The sequence below is a fragment of the Thalassophryne amazonica genome, chromosome 4 (genome assembly GCF_902500255.1).
Source record: "Thalassophryne amazonica chromosome 4, fThaAma1.1, whole genome shotgun sequence".
NCBI lineage: Eukaryota > Metazoa > Chordata > Actinopteri > Batrachoidiformes > Batrachoididae > Thalassophryne > Thalassophryne amazonica.
Window position 1 is genome coordinate 6389640 of NC_047106.1, and position 23210 is coordinate 6412849.

A 23210-nucleotide genomic window follows, 5' to 3' on the forward strand; every position below is an offset into this window, starting at 1 on the left:
CCAGTGAGTGTTGGAGGTCACCGGCCGATGAAACCAACAGGACCACATCATCTGCAAAAAGCAGTCATGAGACCCTGAGCCCACCAACCTGAAGACCATCCTCTGCCTGACTACGCTTTGATATCATGTCTATAAATATCACAAACAGGATTGGTGACAAGGTGCAGCCCTGGCGGAGGCCAACCCCCACCAGAAACGAGTCCGACTTTACTGCCTAGAATCCAAACACAGTGCTCAGTTAGTGAGTACAGAAATTGGATGGCCCTGAGAAGGGACCACCTCACTCCATACTCCCTCAGCACCTCCCACGGTACCCGAATTTAGCATCTACGGGGTGAATTCTGTATTTACTACTGGGTTTTTAATCTAGATTGCTTTGGTCTTGTAATCAGGGTCTAAGTGTTCAGGATAAAAGATCACACTTTAACTTTAATCGTGCATTATGGACCCATTCATGGTGATGTAATTCACTGAAGTTTCATCCACTGAGGCTCCAATCTCTGGTTATAACTTCCATCTGACATTAAGACCTCGAAATTGCTGCCAACATTCATGAGATGAGCCAAAAAATATTTTTTTTGAGCAAGTCCTAGCATACGTTCAGGGTTAGAGAAATATTTTTTTTAGCTTACTGGTCAGGACCAGTAGCAGTAACTGTGTTACTGTTTCTCCTGGTCCAAGGTTGTGGCCCTGGGCATTTGGAAGCTCAGAGCCTGACATTTACTTTGACTTCTATTTACTGCAGACTGTATGAAACCAATATATTTTATGTTTTGTGTGGTCAGCAGCTTTATTTTATTTGTTAATATATATCCATTCCTACATTTAAGGCCTGCAGCATTTTCCAAGAAAAAAAAGTGGGACAGGGCAGTTTATTTTAAATGTAAGTATTAATTAATCATTTTTTGCAGCCAGTTTTCTAGAGAAATGTCAGGGGATGAAAACATGAACATTTCCAAGTCACTGAATATTTCTTAGACTTCATTCACATCAATCATTCAGAAACACAAACAGTGTGGTACGTTATGGTAAATCTGGTAAGACACAACTCTGGAAGAACTTTTGGCTTTTGGAGTTTTGGAGTGGAGAAACGGAGTACTGCAACATTTTTATTTCATTTTACATACAGTCCCAACTTTTTATCAGGCTGGATGGTTAGGAATTGCTGGACACAAATGCACAGCTCAAACAGACAGCTCTGATTGTAAAAAGGCTTGACTTGAGTGGATAGCAATGGTCGGTGCACAAGTAAGCAGTGCACCGACCATTGCAAAGCAGCAGTACAAAAATCATCAGGCTATCAGCGTGGATGAGGCAACAGGCTCGAGGTCAGGTACACATAATGAGGCAGACAGGCAGGACTAGGAACGCAGGAACAGAGCTGGAATGAGGGTACAAGGCACAACAAACTGGCAACTAGCAAACACACCCTGTGAGCTTATATAACCCCAGGTGATAATCAGCAAATCAGGAACAGCAAAGGCAAACTGTGAGGCTTATAAAGCACCCAGGTGATTAAGTGCAAATCAAGAACAGGTGTGTGGAGAAGCTCCCAGAATTAGGGTGTGGCCAGACAGAGAGAAACGCCCGCCACCAAGAGCCAAGAGAGAGGGAAACAAGAAAGAGCAGGACGGAGAAAACCCAAGCAGAAGAATAAAACAAGCAAACAGAAAACAATAAAAATAAATAAAACAGAACACATACCAGCTCAAATGCAGATTCTGACAAAGTGAAGTTAATAATTTGTATTTTCATATTTGGAAAACTTTTCAGAAACTGTCTATCTATCTATATAAATGGGAAATGGACTGAATTTATATAGTGCATTTCCATCTGCATCAGATGCTCAAAGCGCTTTACAATAATGCCTCACATTCACCCCGATATCAGGCTGCTGCCATACAAGGTACTCACAACACACTGGAAGCAACTAGGGGATTAAGGACCTTGCCCAAGGGCCCTTAGTGATTTTCTGGTCAGGCTGGGATTTGAACCGAGGATCCTCTGGTCTGAAGCCCAACGCTTCAACCACTAGACCATCACCTCCCCGATCTATCTATCTAATGGGATTATATATCAGTAATGACTTTTAAAATTCAGATACCAGGATCAAAGAGCAGTAATCAGGACAAAAGCGGAGGTACGTACCGGTACTTCTCTGATTCATATTCTTGTTTATGTATATATCAGATATATATTTGTGAAACATGTTACATCTCATTTCATTATAAAAAAACTAAACAAAAACACAAGTATTTAAATACTTGGCATTGTTCCACTTGTATGTCTGTTTCTGATTGTCATTTTAATAAAGTTCTATTTTAATAATGCTAAATTAATTTGGAGAATTGAAGCTGCTGTCATGTCTGCAAAATAAGCACCGAGTTTTCACAAATCACAGCTGATCAATTAAAAATGTATTCAAGCTTTAATTGCATGGGCAAAAACACAACTGACACCTTCTGAAACCAGAACATCTACAAAACTAAATTGTGCTGTTTGGCTTTGCAAGCCTGATTGATCTGATCCAGTAGATCCAGAAAAATACTGTTGTTTCTGTTTTTTTTAGCAGGTTTCGTCATCTGAATGATTCTGAACTGAGGCATTATGGGTGTGATGGTTCGTATTCGGAAGCAGCAGCACAAACTGAAGCGTTTCATGCGGTTTAAGTACCTGAGTCCTGTCCTCACCATCGTCTCTGTCACACTACTGCTCTGGACGTACAAGTGGGTGGACATTCAAGATCTGCTCTCATCCGGTCTGTACATATAGTATCTCATATCTCCTCCATACTTCACTGTGAAGATCAACATCCAGATCTGTGATGCACCAAATTTGGGGGAAACCCTTACTACCCAAACACTATTACATGTTCTGCAGCACGCATGTATGCTTATTAAAAACAAGTACAATTCATCTAAAAATCAATCAAACTGTGCTTCATCTGGGACCATAAAACATCCATGAGAAATAGAATTTAAAGGTTGCTCTGGGTAGGGGGAGGGATATCCGGGATGTCCAGTGTAACAGATATTCAGTGTAACAGACATTTTGTTACACTGGTATTAATTTACAGCTGGCTGGACTGGGACAACCCAGGTGAAGGGTCTTGCTCAAGGACAAAGACAGGTAGTGTGACCGGGAGTCAAACCCAGGTCTACATACTGATAACCCAGCTCCTTCTTCCACTGAGCTACCTGCTGCACAGGTACTGAAGCTGATTTACAAATGAGAAAACACAGAAAATTCAAAATTAAGTGTATAAAGAGAAGAGAAATAAGGAGCATGATTCCAACAAGAAATATAAAAAGAGAAGAAATGCAACAATAAAATCAAAAATCAAATCAAAATTTAGTTAAGATAATGAGGAATGACAGAGAGGAATTATAACTTCCACCCTCACCACTGGCAAAAATAAAACAGTTCTCTGTCTGTAAAAGAACCAATCACCAGTGAAAAGAAATGGGTTCTTCTGGATCCTTCCACTGAGTATCTCACACCGCCAGCCGGTCCAGTCAGTCCAGCATTACGTTGTATCATCTCAGACGTGGATTGAGTTAAACAGCGTTAAAATCCGAACTGTTCTTGTGGATCTACAGGAACACTGGAAGCGCTGAGGTCTGGAGTCAGCACCACCTATCCAGCAGTCAGCTCCAGACCCAAGAACAAGTTTTGGGGACACCACAGTGCCATCCAGGACGTCTTGGTAAATGCTCTGTGAAGAGCTTTGGCAGAAGGACCATTTCCTTCATTCAGCTTTCCTCACTTTTTCCTTCACTTTTATTTTCTCATTTCCTTTTTCCTGCTGTTGTATTTCTCTCTCAATGGAAAACAGGATCACAGGCACAAAAACAAAACAAAACAAAACAAAACAAAAAAAAAAAACAGTCAGCATTAAAATATAAAGAACATGTTGTTGTTTGTTTGGCGTCACCACAGCAACTTCTTGATGCAACTCCAGTTTTACCTGGAGAAACAAACACAGCCCCTGGTGTTCTGAAGAGGTCTCTCATCCAAGTACTAACCAGGCCCCACACTGCTTAGCTTCTGAGATCTGATGGGATCAGACTAACACAGAGCAGACTGGCTACAAGAAATACAGAACATTCATTCATTCATTCAAACCTTTATTTAACCAGGAAAAGCTCACTGAGATTGAAAATCTCTTTTCCAAGAGAGTCCTGGCCAAGACAGGCAGCAAAAGAGAGACAAAGTTAAAACAAACAAAAGAGACAAACGGGATAAAACAAACATTGCTACTCATGAAACATGTTGCTAAAAACAAGCATCATGTGATCTTCTTCCCAAGCATCTACAGACTGATGTTTCAGCCTCCAAGTCTTGTAGCAGTGCTTTAAAAGTGTTTAAAGAGACCAGCTCCTGAAGTTTCAGGTCATTTTGTAAGTTGTTCCAGGTGAAGGGCACGGCGAATTTAAAAGCCTTCTTTCCTCGTTCTGTTCTGACCTTAGGAACAGACAGCAACAGCAGATCCTGGGAGCGCAGACTATAACTACCTGTGGCTTTTCTGCTGATAAAAACCTGGAGATACGAGGGAAGCAAGCCTAAAAAATACATTTGCAAATTAAAAGATGCCAGTGGCTTTTTCTTCGAGAAGACAGATCTGACCAACCAACATGAGAATACAACAAACAATGATGAGTAAGAGATTTTAAGTTGGTGACAAACCTTAAGGCACCATGATAAACAGAATCTAAAACACGTAGACTTTGAACAGAAGCATGTAGATTACTTCACCGTAATCCAACACAGACATAAAAGTAGATGCAGCCGATCTCTTTTTGGCCTCAAAAACAGACAAGACTTGATTCTAAAGTAAAAACCTAATTTCACTTTCAGTCTGTTTGCCAGCTGCTGGATGTGAGGTGTAAAAGAGAGACTGTCATCAACTAAAATCCCAAGATATCTGTACTGAGACACTTGTTCCATTTGTACTCCATGAGAAGAGGTGATTACTGGCAAATTCTGTGATTTAGACTTGGAGTTTGAAAACAACATGCATTTGGCTTTGGCTGCATTTAAAACAAGTTTTAAGTCATTAAAATTTGAATGGACAATATTAAAAGCAGTCTGCAGCTGGGATAGGGCCAATTCTAATGTGGACACTGAGGTGTATAACACAGTATCATCTGCGTAAAAATGAAATTTAGCACCAGAAACATTGTAACATATAGAATGAAGAGGAGTGGTCCGAGGACCAACCCCTGTGGAACGCCCTTAGTAATTTGTAGCAAACTGGAAGTGAGCCCATTTGATTGTACAGACTGAGACCTATGCAAAAGATAGTTAGCAAACCAGTTGACAGATTGTGGAGAAAGTCCAGCTCTGAGAAGTCTTTGTGGTAGCAATGTGTGGTCAACTGTGTCGAAGGCTTTGGATAAATTGATGAAAAGAGCTGCATGGCGGTGCTTACTGTCAAGAGAGTCAATTAAGTCATTAAGTACTTTTAAAGCTGCAGTAGTTGTACTATGTGATTTCTTAAAACCCGACTGATGGACAGATAAAATATTATTGTTGTTAATAAATTCTTTGAGCTGATTACTAATGAGTTGTTCTTGCACCTTAGCTAGAACAGACAGTTTAGAAATGGGACGATAGTTATTCAATATTAAGGGGTCACCCCCTTTGAACAGGGGGAGAACATAAGCAGATTTCCACACACTGGGGAGTTCATTGGTTGCAAGAGACAGATTAAAAATATATGTTAAAGGAGCAGCAACAAAGTCAGCTGCTAGGTTTAAAAAGTAAGGCTCTAATTTGTCAGGACCAGCTGACTTATTATAACATAATAATATAAAATGAAGAGCACAACCTCAGAATGGTTACGTTATGAGTCCATAAACAATAAAGGCAACAGTTTACAATAAGGGTACACCAATTAATACAGTAAAAGCATTCAGTGACAGTAAATTAAGGCTTAAGTGTAGTTTAATAAGGATAAGGAGAAAGAAGTTGATGAAAAAGAATCGGAACAGTCAGACAGATGAAGAAAGTAGGCAACAAGTTCAAGGAGATGTGGCATTAGAGGAAAAGAGGAGTGGCAAAAGCTAAGGAAAAGGAATTTAGCGAGATGTAGAATAAGTTGTAAAGTAAGGAAGGAGAAAAGGCCTTGTACCGATTGGCCAGACAAAGGAACAAAGCTGGAAAGGATGTGCAGCAGGTTTGGGTGGTAAAAGATGCAGATTGTAATGTGTTGACAAGCGAGAAGAGTGTTTTGAGAAGGTGGAGAAAACATTTTGAGGAGCTGGTGAATGAAGAAAATGAGAGAGAGAAAAGGCTGGATGTGTGGAGAGAGTAAACCAGGAAATGCAAGAGATTAGTAAGGATGAACTGAGGGCAGCTGTGAAGAGGATGAAGAGTAGAAAGGCAGTTGGTCCAGATGACATTCTAGTGGAGGCATGGGAATGTTTAGGAGAGATAGCAGTGGAGTTTCTGACCAGATTGCTTAATAAAATCTTGGAAAGTGACAGGATGCCTGAGGAGTGGAGACAAAGTGTGCTGGTCCCTATTTTTAAGAACAATGTGCAGAGCTGCAGTAACTACAGAGGCATAAAGTTGATCAGCCACAGCATGAAGTTATGGGAAAGAGTAGTAGAAGCTGGGCTTAGATATCAGGTGAAGATCTGCGAGCAGCAATATGGTTTCATGCCAGGAAAAAAGCACTACAGATGCAATGTTTGCTCTGAGAGTAGTGATGGAGAAGTATAGAAAAGGCCAGAAATAGTTACATTGTGTGTTTGTGGATTTATAGAAAGCTTATTACATGGTGCCAAGAGAAGAGTTATGGTATTGTATGAGGAATTTTAGAGTGGCAGAGAAGTATGTGAGGGTAGTGCAGAACATGTACAAGGATAGCATGACAGTGGTGAGATTCACAGTAGGAATGGCAGACTTATTCAAGGTGGAGGTGGGATTACACCAAGGATCAGCTCTGAGTCCATTCTTGTTTGCAGTGGTGATGGACAGGTTGACAGATGAGATCAGACAGGATTCTCCATGGTCTATGATGTTTGCAGATGACATTGCAATCTGTAGTGAGATTAGAGACCAGGTTGAGTCTAGCCTGGACATGTGGAGATGCGCTCTGGAGAGCAGGGGAATGAAAGACAGTAGGAGTAAGACTAAGTACATGTGTGTGAATGAGAGTGAGCCCAGTGGAATAATGCAGTTACAAGGAGGAGAAGTGGTGAAAGTGGATGAGTTTAAATACTTGGGGTCAACTGTCCAAAGTAATGCAGAGTGTGGTAGAGAGGTGAAGAAGAGAGTGCAGACAGGGTGGAGTGGGTGGAGAAAGGCGGCAGGAGTGATTTGTGACAGGAGAATATCTGCGACCCTCACTTCCACCCTTCTTCTTCTTTTTCTTCGCCCAGCAGTAGCCCAGTTTCCGCCGACACCCTGTTGGGCAACGTACTGGTTGCGGTCGTTGTTAACCCCGGCCTTGACCGATCCGGTATGGAAATTCGATTTGTACTCTGCATCTTTATTTTGGCTTGTTTTACACCGGATGCTCTTCCTGACACAACTTTACTCATTGATCCGGGTTTTGGGACCATCCTCAGAATCTTGTGGCTGCACACCCCATGTGGCCGAGTTAAACAACAAAACCTTTGTCATCGTCCAACTATTCCAGCATACATGAATAAAGTTATAGCGAACTATTTCTACCTACATCGAACTAAATACATTCAACAACTGACTGTAATGAAAATGTCAGATATAAAATGTATCATCACTTTGAATTAGACACATGAAGGTGATAATGCACAAAGAAACATCCAAATGTCTTTTTCTCAACTGCACAAGTTTAACTGTGCGATCGTCCTTCATGTGTCTGTTTACTGTTGGGCAGGTGAAAGTAAAAAACCTGCAATGATGTTTACGAAAAAAATAAGTGTTGAAATCTTAAGAGCTGCTGACTGAGAAAATCAGCCATGGGGTGGAAAGTCAGGGTCAGCAGATCTTAATGAAACTTTTCGCACCAGTTGATTTTGAGGAAAAATGGCATATCCTACAGTATATATATATATAAAAAAAAATCAGTTTGGTTGCCATGGAAACGCACTATGCTGGAAAAGGGCCAAAATCAGCTGTTGTGGCTACTGCAGTGGTCGCATTTTCACCGTTTTTAGACACAGCATACAGAGAGATCGGTTTTACATACAAGTGAACATTACATATCAATAGAACAAGCAGATTCTATAGATTTCAGAAATATGTGTCATGAATTTGTACCTTTGAGCTGTTAGGCAATGGTGTGTGTCTTTTACGGTGAAGTTACCTCCTATTTCACAAATGTGGAAAAAACAAAATATTCGCAATATTACTCTGCCTATTGTCATTATGCGGACCATTTTAGTTATTTATATCTTGAAGAGGGACATCTCAGCTTGACATTCATCAAATAAAATCCAATTGCATCGGATGGTGGGTGAATCTCTGAAAAGTAGAAATTGTTCCAATTTTCAAACGTAGCAAAAAGAGCAAAAACAGCAAAGTTTAATTGACACCTGTCTATTTTCAGATTCTAACAATACCCTTCTCATCATATGACATTTAAAAATACCCTCCTCTAGACCATGAGTGTGTAATTAAAATTGGTGCCTTCTATATAAAGTGATATCATGTTTTAGAAGATGTGACACTTTTTTTAAGTAACTGAGATTTGGGCGAAAACCGTGAAAATGGTAAACTTTACCGGATCCCTGCATATTTGTGAATAAGCTATAGACCTTATCATCATATCTCATTTAACGTGTGACTGCTATAGACCATGCAAATATCATTTAAAGTTGTTTTCTTCAATATTAAGTGCCTATATGCCTCACATGAATGTGACTTTATTTTCAAGTGATAGGAAATTGCATGAAAGCATTGAAAAGTGTAAAATTGATGAGCCCTTTGCATATGTGTGGATTATCCATGCACCTTATTTTATCACATCGAAAGAGTGACCATTGCAGACCATGTCGATATATTTTCATACTGTATGTTATTATGTGCAAATACGTGTCAGATAAATACAGCCATGTATTCAAAAACCAGGAAAATGACCGCAATTGCTGAAAATGGTGAAATGAATCTGACATTTGAGAATGTGCAGATCATCCTCAGCCCCTGTCATCATACCACATTTTAAGAATGACTCCTGTAGACCATAATCAAAAGTTGTTGCATATGTTATTACGTAAGTGCCAATACGTGTACAACAAATATAGCCATATTTTGAAGAAATGGACAAAATAGTGGAATTTTTTTTCAATATTTATTTCATTCATTTAAAAGAAAAACAAAAAAGCAGAAATGAATATATTACAAGACGTTGAATGAAAAGGAGCAGAGGGAAGAACAAGTCTTATATTTTCTGCCCCTTTTTACAATACAATCTTTCAATTTTAAGCATCATTATTCAACATTATTTAACAGATTACATTTTTTGACTTTGTCACATACTGACTTATTTCATAATTTTAGCCATTATTTAAAAGATTACATTTTTAACAGGTTACATTTTAGACTTAAAACATTTTAGACATTATTAACAGATTACATTTTAGACTTTGTCACAACCCACTGACTTATTTCATAGTTTCACACTTACTTAACATCTAGTTTAATACGTTTTTTAAATAATTTAAGCGACCTTGATTCTTTGATTTCTTTGAGGTTGTTCCATAATTTTACACCATTCACTGCAATACTCCGTTCCTTTACTTTGGTTCTGTATCTTGGTTTTTTAAAGACTTCTATTCCTTTCAAATTATAACTACTTACTCTTTTTTCCAAACATATTTTGAATGTCTTTTGGTAAGGTATTTTTATTAGCTTGGTGCATTGTTTGTAATATTTTCAAATCAACTAAATCATTAAATTTAAGTACCCTATACTTAATGAATAATGGATTAGATGGATCTCTAAAACGCCTATTGCTAATCATTTTTAAAGCTCTTTTCTGCAGAATAAATAATGGTTGTGTATAGGTTTTACATGTTGATCCCCAGTTTTCTACACAATAAGTTAAATATGGGACAATCAATGAATTGTACAATGTTAATAAACCATAACGATTCAACGAAAATTTTATTTTATGCAAAACAGCAATTATCGGACCCCTGAGAATATGTGGATCATCCTCAGCCTCTGTCATCATACCACATTTCAAGAGTGACCCCTGTACATCACATAGCCATATTTTGAAGAAACAGAAAACTGAAAATGGTGAAATTGATTGGAGCACTGAAAATAAATCAGCGGACTGTGCAGAGATTCTGTCATAATATCACATATCAAAAGTGACCACAGCACATCATCATCATTACAATGTCATTGACATCAGTGTGCCATTCAGTCATAATTTCATTTGCTGTTGACACTGAATCAGAATCACCCAATGATTGAATGAATGGATTCAGCAACAAAACTCAATTCTGTCATCAGCATGTTACTGTTTACATGACAACTTGAGACAATGTTACAAAACTGTCTTGTCAAGAAATTAGTTCACTTGAAAACATAAAAACAAACTCACTTTGTCAAGCTTCAATCCTCTAGCTGGTCTGGTTTCCACCAGAATGACAAACACACGCCGATAAAATATTGATGAACCGCTTGCATGCAAATTCGACTGCAGAAAACACTAGAAATGGCAGTAATGGCAGTATTTGTAATTTTGCTTGGCTTCCTGACAAGTATTCCTTGTGATACGATGGGATTTTTTTTTTTTTACATATATGGTAAGATTAAATGCTTGTCTTTGTATTTGCTGAACGGTAGGCCACAGGTCTGGTCCGCATAGTGACAATTTACATTATTGCACAGCATGTTTTTGCATAGCAAATTCATGTCCTCATAAATAAATTGTAATTTCCAAATTATCTATTATATTATTATATTATTATATTTTCTGACAAGGAGAGATGTGCTGCTTGATATTTATGTGGTAAACGTTTGTCTGACATTGAATTTTCTCACACTTATTCGCCATTGTTTCACATCTGTTAAACGGCACAGTTTAGCCTAAAAACACAAGGCTGGTTACCATGGCAACCACTGAAGGATATGCTAAAATATTTTGTGACAGTTATACACTAGCCAAATACTGTTCATACTCCAAATTTCATTGAAATTGGTGAGATGTCACTTTCCATCTTTTGGGCCCTCATGGCTGATTTTTTTTTCAGTCATCTGCTCTTAAAATGTTCCTTCATTACCCGGCATGGTGGCTTAGTGGTTAGCACTGGTGCCCCACAGTAAGAAGGTCGTGGGATTGCTTCCCACCCTTTCTGTGTGGAGTTTGCATGTTCTCCCCGTGTCCGTGTGGGTTTCCTCTGGTTTCCTCTGACAATCAAAAACATGTTTATTTAGGGTCTGCTCCTTTCTCTGCTCCTGACCAACGCAGCGTCTCTACATCTGGAGTTGGTCCCCGGGCACCGGACTGTGGTTGCTCACTGCTCCTGGTGGTTGGATTGCGTCTAACTGTAAATAGGATGGTTAAATGCAGAGGACACATTTGGTTGTATGTATGTGCAATGACAATAAAGGCTCTTCTTCATTTCTTCTCACATGCAGCTGAAGGAAAACTGCCTCTAGTGGCCGTTAGTGGGACGAAGACGCTGCTGATGTCAGCGTATCTGGACCGCCGCTCAGGCCAACGAAAGGTCAGTGAGCCAACAAAACAGTTGTCAAATTATTCCAGTGTACTCTAAGATCCATGGAGTCAGTTTCTACAGGAACAGGATGTACTTACACATTCAAACGACAGCACAGCAGTAAACACAATCTGTTTATTTTACATCAACTGTATTTAAAGTGCCCACACGATTAAACAGCTTTTAAAGTCCTTCAAACCTATTTAAACTGCTTCCTGCTAGGTATTATCTTAATGTGAACACATCTGAATGGTTCTAAATCAACAGTAAATCATTTAAAATGGGCTTTAATATGATCAAAGGAGTGTTCATCCAGTTACAAAATGAATGTACAATGTGGTAGACAGAGAATAAATTAAACAGCTTTGAACGTCCTTTAAATATATTTAATCTATATAACTAACTAACTTTAATCTATATATTATTTTATTGTAGACTAATGTCTGGTCATCATCTGTTAAATCAGTTTGGTTTAAAAGAACTGTCAATGGTTTTAAACTGTTGTAATCCAAAAACAAATTGGGTTCAACTTGTGATAGATTCCTTCAAACAAGTGTAAACTGGTTCCTGATCAAAAATATTATATATGACTACCAGAGAAAGTTCCAGGATGTTAATGCATTTTCAATGGGGAGTCTCGACTGAACCCACTCAGAAAAATGTTAAAATGCCATTCTGACCTGGATATTGAGCCAGTAAAATTAATTAACATTAAATTATGTCAGGAAAGTATTAAACTTACTCTGACACACTTCTATATGTGCTGCCTCCTGACGTGCCCTGAATTGCTGGGACACGGCTCAGTGTGAGTGTGGACTCATATATAACCTCTTTGTTCCTGATACATATTAAGTGATTGTAACCTGGTTTAAACGCCTCAAAAGAGAGCAAATATCATTAATAGATTTTATTTTTGTTGGTGGAGCACTAATCCAGTGGTAACTGGTTTTATAGAGTGCTAAACAAACGTCAGAATTGGATTAGACCCTTTTTCAAACTCCTTCAAACACATCTAAACTGGTATTGTGAACTGGTTTTAAAGTGACCTACACAAAAAATAGCTGGGGGTCAAAGTGGACGACCCCAGTTTGATATAATGGTATCTAATCGGACTCAATCACAAAAAATTGAACTTTGCGTCAGTTTTTTGTAACTGCTATTGTAGTGTCAGAGCAGTTGTCATTCAGGATGCTTGCATCATAGCACCTGCAGTGAGGATGGGTAGGAGCTAATTTTCTATTGAAAAGTCATATTTGGAAAAAAAAAAGAAAAAAAAAATCTCAAAGTTCTTTCAAAATGAAATCTGGTTTATTAGCCAGATTCTCAGTAGTCTTTTTTTCAAAACAGCTGCAAAGTGACTCTATCAAGGTATATGGCAGATATCTGTAAGAATGGCCTAAATATTTTTTTTAAGATTGTTTAAACAACAAAACAAAAAGAAGATGTTCTGGTGAGATCCGTGAGGAACACAGGTTTTCTGGTTCTTAAGCTTCACAATGTGTAGTGATGAAGGTTAAACAGGGTAAGAGATGAGCTGCTTTTCAACTGAGCTGGACCTGAATAGGCTGAAGGTTTGATGAATAGCATGGACCACTGAAGACCTGTGATGCTCCTCACATGTCTCCACTCCATATCGAGTCCACTCTGTTATTCTAATCCATTATATTCATGTACCAGGTCCGGGTTCTAACAGTTGTGCTGAGAAACGAAACCGTGGAATATCGCTGCCTCCTCTGTTGCCAGGGGCAACCATACGTCTCCATGGGCAACAGCAGCATCCACTTTGAGCACTTTGGATTTCCATATGGGACGGCGGACATCAAGTGTCCTCTGCCCTCGGGCTGTGAGAAGCCGTCTCACATCGCTGTGACCGCTGCTGAAGCTGAAGGTACCAACAAGAGCCAAAACTCAGGGTTCTGGGTTATACAGCCAACTTCCAAACTAGTTATTATATATTTTTAATCCAGTTGTGCATGTTTACGTCTTCTTTCTCTTCATCTTATTCCACGTCTACAAGGGTCAATGTGTGTGATGGATTTTCTCCTCCTTTTCATTTAAGCCTCCACCTCAGCCTGCTGCTCTTTGTCTACCCTACTTTGGTTCTCATCACTGTTTTACAAACATATTTCCAAAGTTTCCCAAAGTAATCTCTTGCCCCCATGAGGTTATATCATCTATTGATGAATGAAGGGTCCTTGATGCAGCGTCTTCTGAGAGATGGCAGCATCTCTCAGAAGCATCGTGGCAGTGTCACTCCAACAGCGATAGACGGCTCAGAGGCGGTTCATCGAGGCCCGCGGTGTCGGCGGAGGTGGTTCGTCCGGACCCGCGGCATCGGCGGAGGTGGTTCATCCAGGTCCGCGGCATCAGTGGAGGCGGTTCATCCAGGCCCGCGGCATCGGTGAGGGCGATATATTCAGGCCCGCGGCATCGGCTACATCCGAGGCTAACGGCGGCTACATCCGGGGCTGGCGGCGGCGGCGACATCTGATGCTGGAGGCGATTACATCTGAGGCTGCCTACGGCTACATCCGTGGCTAGCGGTAGCTACGACTGTGGCTGGGGGCAGCTGTGATCGAGGTTGGCAACGGGGAGGGTTGGTGTGCGGCTACCGGACCTGTGGTGGTGGAGGCTACTGGTAAGAATTGTTTTTGTAATCAATAGTGGCCATACTGAGCCACGATAGCCGGCATGGCACCACCCAGGAAAACAGATAAACTCGAGGAAGATATAGAGGAGATAATGACCTCATTAAACTGTATATCAAAAGACATGTCTAATCTAGACAAACTGATGGTGGAGATTAAAGAACTCCAAAATCTGGTTAAAGAGAAGGACAAGATCATTAAGAAACTTGAGCAACGTGTAGATGAACTTGAACAATTCACTAGAAAAGATGTTATAATATCTGGACTAGAAACAAAACATCGGACATATGCAAGGGTGGTGGATTCTGGTGGAGCTAGTGGGGAGGATGCACCACCTGAAGAACGACAATCACTGGAACAACAAGTTACAAACTTTTTATATCAAAAAGGTGTTGTCATCCATCAAGACACGATATCAGACTGTTATACTATTCCAACTAGAGATAGAAAAAATAAACTATCTAACATTGTTATACGATTTACAAGCAGAAAATATAAAAAATGAGTTATTAAGACAGGCAAAGAATTTGAAAGGAACGAGTGTCTATATAAATGAGCATCTAACGAAAAAAAAAATGCAGATATTGCTAGGGAAGCAAGACTATTAAAAAAACAGAAACATATTGTTGCTACATGGGTCTGGAATTGTAGGGTGTGGATTAGAGTGAAAGAAGGAACAAACGGTATACAAATCAAAAACATGGAGGACCTTACGAAATACAGACCTGAATAGACAATCAAATATGACGTCTGTTGGTAATTGGACCAACAAAAAATCAGATCAAACATGGAAACAGATGATAAAATATATGACATAGACACTAATATTGATGAAAGTATATTTGACTTAAAAACGATTGGTTGTGAGTATTATACAGTAGAACAGCTGAATAGTGAAAAAATTGCAGAAGATACCCTGTCACTTATACATATAAACAGCCGAAGCTTGTATTGTAAAATGTCACAAATAAAAGATTATTTAAATCAGTTTAAAAATAGATTTAGTATTGTTGCAATCACTGAATCTTGACTTAAAGATGATCTCATGGATGAAGTTCAAATGGAGGGATATGAGCTGTATTTTGTAAACAGAAGGTATAAAAAAGGCGGTGGTATTGCTCTGTATATTAAAACAGATCTGATGTTGTTGAAGAAATGACAATTATGAATGATGTCATAGAAATTGTAACAGTGGAACTTATACATGAAACATCTAAGAATATTCTAATCAGTTGTGTATACAGAGCACCAGATTCTTGTGTTGTGAAATTTACAGATAAAATAATTGAATTATTCCATCAAACTAAAAACAAAACGCTTTTTATGTGTGGGGACTTTAACATTAACATAGAAAGCTCCAGTTGCCAAAGATTAAGTGATTTTGTGAATTCAATGTATAGTTTGGGGTTATTCCCCTTGATAACAAAACCAACCAGAATTACATTGCAAAATGCAACGGTAATCGATAATATATTTACAAACAGAACAGATGAAATGATCAAGAATGGGATCTTCATGACAGATATTAGCGATCATTTACCAATTTTTTCAATATTTAAATATAAAAATAGGTACAACAAAAAAACTGTTATAAACTTTAAAAGAGATAAGTCAGTAAAAGCCTTAGAGGCATTAAAATATGACCTTAAAAATCAAAATTGGGAAGAAGTTTATGTCAGTCATGTTAATGTAGCATATAACTCATTTATGAAAATATTGATGAAATCATACAATAAAAATGGTAAATTAATTGAAATTAGTAAGAAAAGAGTAAATAAACCATGGCTGACAAAGGGAATAAAAAATGCTTGTGCAAAGAAAAACTATTTATACAGGTACTTTTTAAAATTGCAAACAAAGGAATCAGAACATAAATACAAAAAATATAAAAATAAACTATTAACAATAATTAGGAAACAACAAAAAAAGATTATTACAGTGAACAACTAAATAAGAGTAAAGATAATATGAGGGTAACATGGGGAATTATAAAAAGTGTGATTGATAGTGATGGAGCGAAAGCAACTATTCCAAATTACTTTGTTAAGGAAAATAAAGAGATATATGATATAAAAGAAGCTGCAAATGGGTTTAATGATTATTTTTCAAATGTAGGATCAAGTCTGGTGGGAAATAAACCAATAATAGAAGATAAATTACATACAATTGTAAATACGGTCAATAGTATTTTCCTTGACAATGTGGAAAAAGATGAAATAAGAAATATTGTAAAAAACTGTGTAAGCAAAAGATCAACTGACCATGAAGATTTAGACATAATGACTGTAAAAAGTATAATAGAAATTGTTATTGAACCATTTACTTATATTTGTAATCTGTCTCTGTCAACTGGGATTTTTCCAGATGAAATGAAAATTGCTAAGGTAGTCCCATTATATAAAAATGGAGACAAACATAATTTTTTCTAATTACAGGCCAGTATCATTGCTTCAGCTACAGTTTTCTAAAATTATGGAAAAAGTTTTTGTGACAAGATTGGATACATTTATTGAGAAACATCATATTTTAAATAATGCTCAGTATGGATTTAGAACAAAACATTCAACAGCTATGGCAATTATAGAACTAATAGAGAAAATATCAACAACAATAGATAATAGGGATTATTTTGTAAGTGTTTTTATCGACCTGAAAAAGGCTTTTGATGTTATAGACCACTCAAGATTGCTTCACAAGTTACAACAATATGGAATAAGAGGTGTTGCACATCAGTGGGTAAAAAGCTACTTAGAAAATAGAAAACAGTTTGTTCAGATAAATAATACCAAATCAGAATTGTGTAACATTATTTATGGAGTACCACAAGGATCAGTACTTGGACCCAAACTGTTTATTTTGTATATCAATGATTTTGTGAATGTATCCAATGTGCTTGGCAGCATTTTATTTGCTGATGATACAACGCTGTTTTACTCTGGATCAGATATACAGGAAGTAGCACAAGTGATAAATACAGAGCTGGAAAAACTTAAACATTGGTTTGATATAAACAGATTGTCACTAAATATTAATAAGATAAATTTTATATTGTTTAATGATAGAGCAAAAAAAATAATGTGTCATTACAAATAGATGGAATGGATATACAAAGGGTAAAAGAAACAAAATTTTTAGGAGCCATGATTGATGAAGATCTTACATGGAAGTCACACATAAATTACATAAAAGGAAAAATAGTGAAAGCCATTGCTGTTTTGCATAAAGTAAAATATTCATTAAATAGTTATGGTTTATTAACATTGTACAATTCATTGATTGTCCCATATTTAACTTATTGTGTAGAAATCTGGGGCTCAACATATACAACCTATATACAACCTTTATTTATTTTGCAGAAAAGAGCTTTAAAAGTGATTAGTAACAGTGGTTTTAGAGATCCATCTAATCCATTGTTTATTAAGTATAGGGTACTTAAATTTCATGATTTAGTCGATTTGAAAATATTACAAACAATGTACCAAGTTAATAAAAATACTTTACCAACAAACATTCAAAATATGTTTGAAAAAAGAGTAAGTAGTTATAAATTGAAAGGAATAGAAGTCTTTAAAAAACCAAGATTTAGAACCAAAGTAAAGGAAAGGAGTATTGCAGTAAATGGTGTCAAATTATGGAACAATCTTAATAAAGAAATTAAAGAATTAAGGTTGCTTAAATTATTTGAAAAAACATATTAAATTAGATGCATTAAGTAAGTATGAAACTATGAAATAAGTCAGTAGGCTGCAAGAAAGTCAAAAAAAAAAAAAAAGGTAAACTGTTAATAATGTTTGGAGTGTCTTAAGTTTAAATGTAACCTGTCAGAGATGTAATCTATTAATTAATGGTCATAATTATGAAATGGGTCAGTGGTATGTGACAAGTTAAAGAAATGCAATCTGTTAAATAATGTTCACTATGATGCTGGATATTGAAAGATTGTATTGTTAAAAAGGGCAGAAATCATAAGACTTGTTCTTTCTGCTCCTTTTCATTCTGGTATTGTGGTGCTTTGTTTTTTGCTTTTCTGTTTTTCTTTTAAATTAATGAAATAAATATTAAAGAAAGAAAAGAAAGAAAGAAAGATCAGCGATCAGGTGTACATCTTAGGGCACCTTGACCCTTGTACAAATTTGATTTCCTCCCTGGCACACAATCTTGTGTGCCAATGAGTAAACTCATTGTAAACTGTTATGAACTGTGCATGACTGTGTGCCAGTGCACAAAGAAAATTTTTAAATGTTCAAAACTTCTGGTATGCATTAATTTTGTGCCTCTTGTGTGAACTATTCATGAACATTGCACAACCTATTTGATAACACTGTGTGTCACCACGTGTCACTACGTGTCAATGTGCACAGGGCATCTGAATTTGAAAACAAGATGTTGCATCTATAATTAACGTAACTTTGCAGATACATTATCTAACTCCTAAGAAGAAATGAAAATGCAACTGTTTTACCAATCCATTACAATACATATTACAAATAACTACCTTTGAGACAAGATTCCAAATGTGTTCTCCACCACATGATGAGCACGAGACAACCTGCAGCTGTAGGTAATTTCTCTGTGATTTTGGAAGTGATGAGAGATAGTTTAATCAGACAAGTTCTGAGAGCAAATGAGTCATCGGCTATGAAATTATTATTTTATATAGCGTGGCATTCAGCGGGACAAAGCGGGACATGTTGGCATGACGAACTGCGCGGCAATGCGGGAATCAAATCTGTGCAAGTGTCAAGGTGCCTTTATGCCTGCAGGCTTGCCCTTTACACACTGAAATTCCTCCAGATTCCTTAAATCATTTAATGATTTTAGGTACTGGAGAGGGAGAGATATGCAAATCCTTTCCCATCTTTAGTTGAAGAACATTGTTTTAAAACATTACAATAATTTTCTCATGCATTTATTTCTGTGTAGGCTCTCAGTTGTCCAGGTGGTTTCCATAGTAGAGAAGCTTGAATCTTCGACTGGACTGGGCTGCTTGACGTGAGGACGTTTCGCTTCAAATCGCAGAAGCTTCCTCAGCTAAAATTCTTGCTCTGGTAGTCTGACTTCTGTCTTGACTCTTGTAGAAAGAATAAAACAGAAGCCAACAAAAGCTGGAGTTTTTTAACCTAACCAGACCCCTCCTACCGAGAGGCCGACTGCTACAGGCTAGTGACTAAACAATCACTCTAATTAGCACCTATTGTGCTCTAGTTAGCACCCTCCTAATGACAGGGCAGCTGTCACTCCTAATGAACAGGCAGCTCCAGACAGGGGTTTACAGAAAACCCACTCACACTGACCAATATAGGCTCTTTGGCTCAAACCACCCCCTTGAACACAAGCTCGGGGTGATCAGGACTCTTCAACACAGAGCCCTACAGGTGCCCACAACTGCAGAGGGAAGGGCTAAAGAACAACAACTTGTACGGAAAGCCCTCACAGTATGTGGGTACCCACGATGGTCCCTGGACAAAGTGCAGAAGTCCCAGAAAACAAAGAGAGACCAGATAGACAGGAGGTGGAGACAAGAAGAAGAGGAGTGTCTCTCCCTTATTTAGCAGGAGTAGGGGAAAAACTACAGAGGATCTTCAGACAGCACAAAATCCCAGTTTACTTTAAACCGGTTAACACCTTGAGACAGAAATTAGTTCACCCTAAGGACAGGATCCCTAGTTACAAACAGAGCAATGTAGTGTATTCTATCAGATGTCAGGAAAACTGTAATGAACACTACATAGGTGAGACTAAGCAACCTTTACACAAAAGGCTATACCAGCACCGCAGAGAGTGCGCCAGTGGACCTCAGTCTGCAGTTCATCTCCACCTGAAAGACACTAACCACACGTTTGAGGACAAGGAAGTTAAAATCTTAGCCAGAGAGAAGAAATGGTTTGAGAGAGGTGACAAGGAAGCATTCTTTGTAAAACAGTTGAAACCCAGCCTTAACCGGAGAGGGGGTCTCAGACACGCTTTGTCCCCTGTTTACAATGGGGTACTCAGGTCAAAGCAGTTTCAGTCTTTTGCTCATGGTAATGAGTCATTCACGTCATCAGGAGAGTCGTCAAGGGAGCCATCAGGAGAGGCTTCTGTCCCATCATTAGGAGTGACAGCTGCCCTGTCATTAGGAGAGTGCTAACTAGAGCACAATAGGTGCTAATTAGAGTGATTGTTTAGTCACTAGCCTGTAGCAGTCGGCCTCTCAGTAGGAGGGGTCTGGTTAGGTTAAAAAACTCCAGCTTTTGTTGGCTTCTGTTTTATTCTTCTCTACAAGAGTCAAGACAGACGTCAGACTACCAGAGCAACAATTTTAGCTGAGGAAGCTTCTGCGATTTGAAGCGAAACGTCCTCATGTCAAGCAACCCAGTCGAGTCCAACATTCAAGCTTCTCTATCATGCATTTATTAACTATATGGAGATTCTCTGTCCATCTTTGCTCCTCACTCATCCTTTCATGGATACTACTTTTGTACCAGTCACCTGTTTGAAACAATTAGTAATTATGTCCCTTCGACTTCTCCTTTTTTCCCACTCAGGGGCACCACAGCAGCTCAGAGATGAAGCTGAATGTTGATATGGCACAACATTTATGCCGGATGCATTTCCCGACACATGGAGAAAGAGCAAGCACACTAACTGCTTGACCCTGCCCATTATTATCTTTATTATTATTATTATTATTATTATTATTATTATTATGGGTTTCATTTCTTTATTTTATTTTATTTATTTTTTGTTACCATTTTTTTCTATCTTTGTTTTTTACCTCATTACTTGCCCTATTGTCCCTGTTCCAGTTTTTTTTTAAGAATGCGTTGCAGGGCTTAAATGTGGGAATGGATGTATAAATGAAGTTGACCAGACAAAACATGACATATCTAGGGTTTATACTGTCTGCAGTAAAATAGAAATAAAAGTAAGAAACACTGTTGTTTAATTATTTTTGTTGTTGTAATTTTTGGTTTTATCCATCCATCCATCCATTTTCTTCCACTTTATCCGGAGTCGGGTCGCGGGGGCAGCAGCTCAAGCAAAGCCGCCCAGACCTCCCGATCCACACACACCTCCCCCAGCTCCTCCGGGGGAACCCCAAGGTGTTCCCAAACCAGCCGAGAGATGTAGTCCCTCCAGCTTGTCCTGGGTCTTCCCCGGGGCCTCCTCCCAATAGGACGTGCCCGGAACACCTCTCCAGCGAGGCATCCAGGGGGCATCCGGAAAAGATGCCCAAGCCACCTCAACTGACTCCTTTCAACGTGGAGGAGCAGCGGCTCAACTCCGAGCTCCTCCTGAGTGACCGAGCTCCTCACCCTATTTCTACGGGAGCGCCCAGCCACCCTGCGGAGGAAACTCATCTCGGCCGCTTGTATTCGCGATCTCGTTCTTTCGGTCATGAGCCAAATCTCATGACCATAGGTGAGGATCGGAACGTAGATCGATTGGTAAATCGAGAGCTTCGCCCCCCTACTCAGCTCTCTCTTCACCACGACAGTCCGATACAGCGACCACATCACTGCAGATGCTGCACCGATCCGTCTGTCGATCTCACGCTCCATCCGTCCCTCACTCGTGAACAAGACCCTGAGATACTTAAACTCCTCCACTTGAGGCAAGGACACTCCACCGACCTGAAGAGGGCAAAGCACCTTTTTCCGGTCGAGAACCATGGCCTCAGATTTGGAGGTGCTGATTTTCATCCCGGACGCTTCACACTCGGCTGCAAACTGCCCCAGTGCACGCTGAAGGTCCCGATTTGACGAAGCCAACAGAACCACATCGTCCGCAAACAGTAGAGACGAGATTCTGTGGTTCCCAAACCAGACCCCCTCTACACCCTGGCTGCGCCTAGAAATTCTGTCCATAAAAATAATGAACAGAACTGGTGAAAAAGGGCAGCCCTGGCGGAGGCCAACATGCACTGGAAACAGGTTTGACTTACTACTGGCAATGTGAACCAAGCTCCTGCTGCGGTCATACAGGGACCGGATAGCCCTTAGCAAAGGACCCTGGACCCTGTACTCCCGGAGCACCCCCCACAGGGTGCCCAGAGGGACACGGTTGAAGGCCTTCTCCAGATCCACAAAACACATGTGGACTGGTTGGGCGAACTCCCATGAACCCTTGAGCACCCGATGGAGCGTGTAGCGCTGGTCCAGAGTGCCGCGACCAGGACGAAAACCACACTGCTCCTCCTGAATCCGAGATTCGACCATCGGTCGAATTCTACTCTCCAGTACTCTGGAATAGACCTTACCGGGGAGGCTGAGGAGTGTGATCCCCCTATAGTTGGAACACACCCTCCGGTCCCCCTTCTTAAACAGAGGGACCACCACCCCAGTCTGCCAATCCAGAGGCACTGTCCCCGATTGCCACCCGAGGTTACAGAGGCGTCTACAACATCCAGAGACGTAAGGTACTCAGCACGGATTTCATCCACCCCAGGAGCCTTGCCACCAAGGAGCTTTCTAACCACCTCGGTGACTTCGGCCTGGGTAATGGACGAGTCCGCCTCTGAGTCTCCAGTCTCTGCTTCCTCTTCGGAAGACGTGACGATGGGATTGAGGAGATCCTCGAAGCATTCCTTCCACTGCCCCACAACATCCCCAATCAGGGTCAACAGCTCCCCACCCGCACCGTAAACAGTGCTGGTGGAGAGCTGCTTCCGCCTCCTGAGGCGTCGGATGGTTTGCCAGAATCTCTTCGAGGCCGACCGATAGTCCTCCTCCATGGCCTCCCCGAACTCCTCCCAGACTTGAGTTTTTGCCTCTGTGACCGCACGGGCTGCGGCACGCTTGGCCTGCCGGTAGCCGTCAGCTGCCTCCGGGGTCCCACTTACCAACAAAGATAAGTAGGACTCCTTCTTCAGCTTGATGGCATCCCTTACTTCCGGCGTCCACCACCGGGTTTGGGG

At 39.6% G+C, this 23210-nt stretch overlaps 1 protein-coding gene across 1 annotated transcript in view; it reads left to right on the forward strand.

The window, feature by feature from the left end:
* The first annotated feature begins 2607 nt into the window (after window positions 1-2607).
* The window catches only part of LOC117509315, a 41601-nt gene continuing 20998 nt past the window's right edge, over window positions 2608-23210 (forward strand). Inside the window, exons 1-3 of the mRNA XM_034168979.1 lie at window positions 2608-2758; window positions 11584-11672; window positions 13341-13551. Coding sequence (XP_034024870.1) covers window positions 2608-2758; window positions 11584-11672; window positions 13341-13551 — 451 coding nt within the window. The remainder of the gene's footprint in view (window positions 2759-11583; window positions 11673-13340; window positions 13552-23210) is intronic.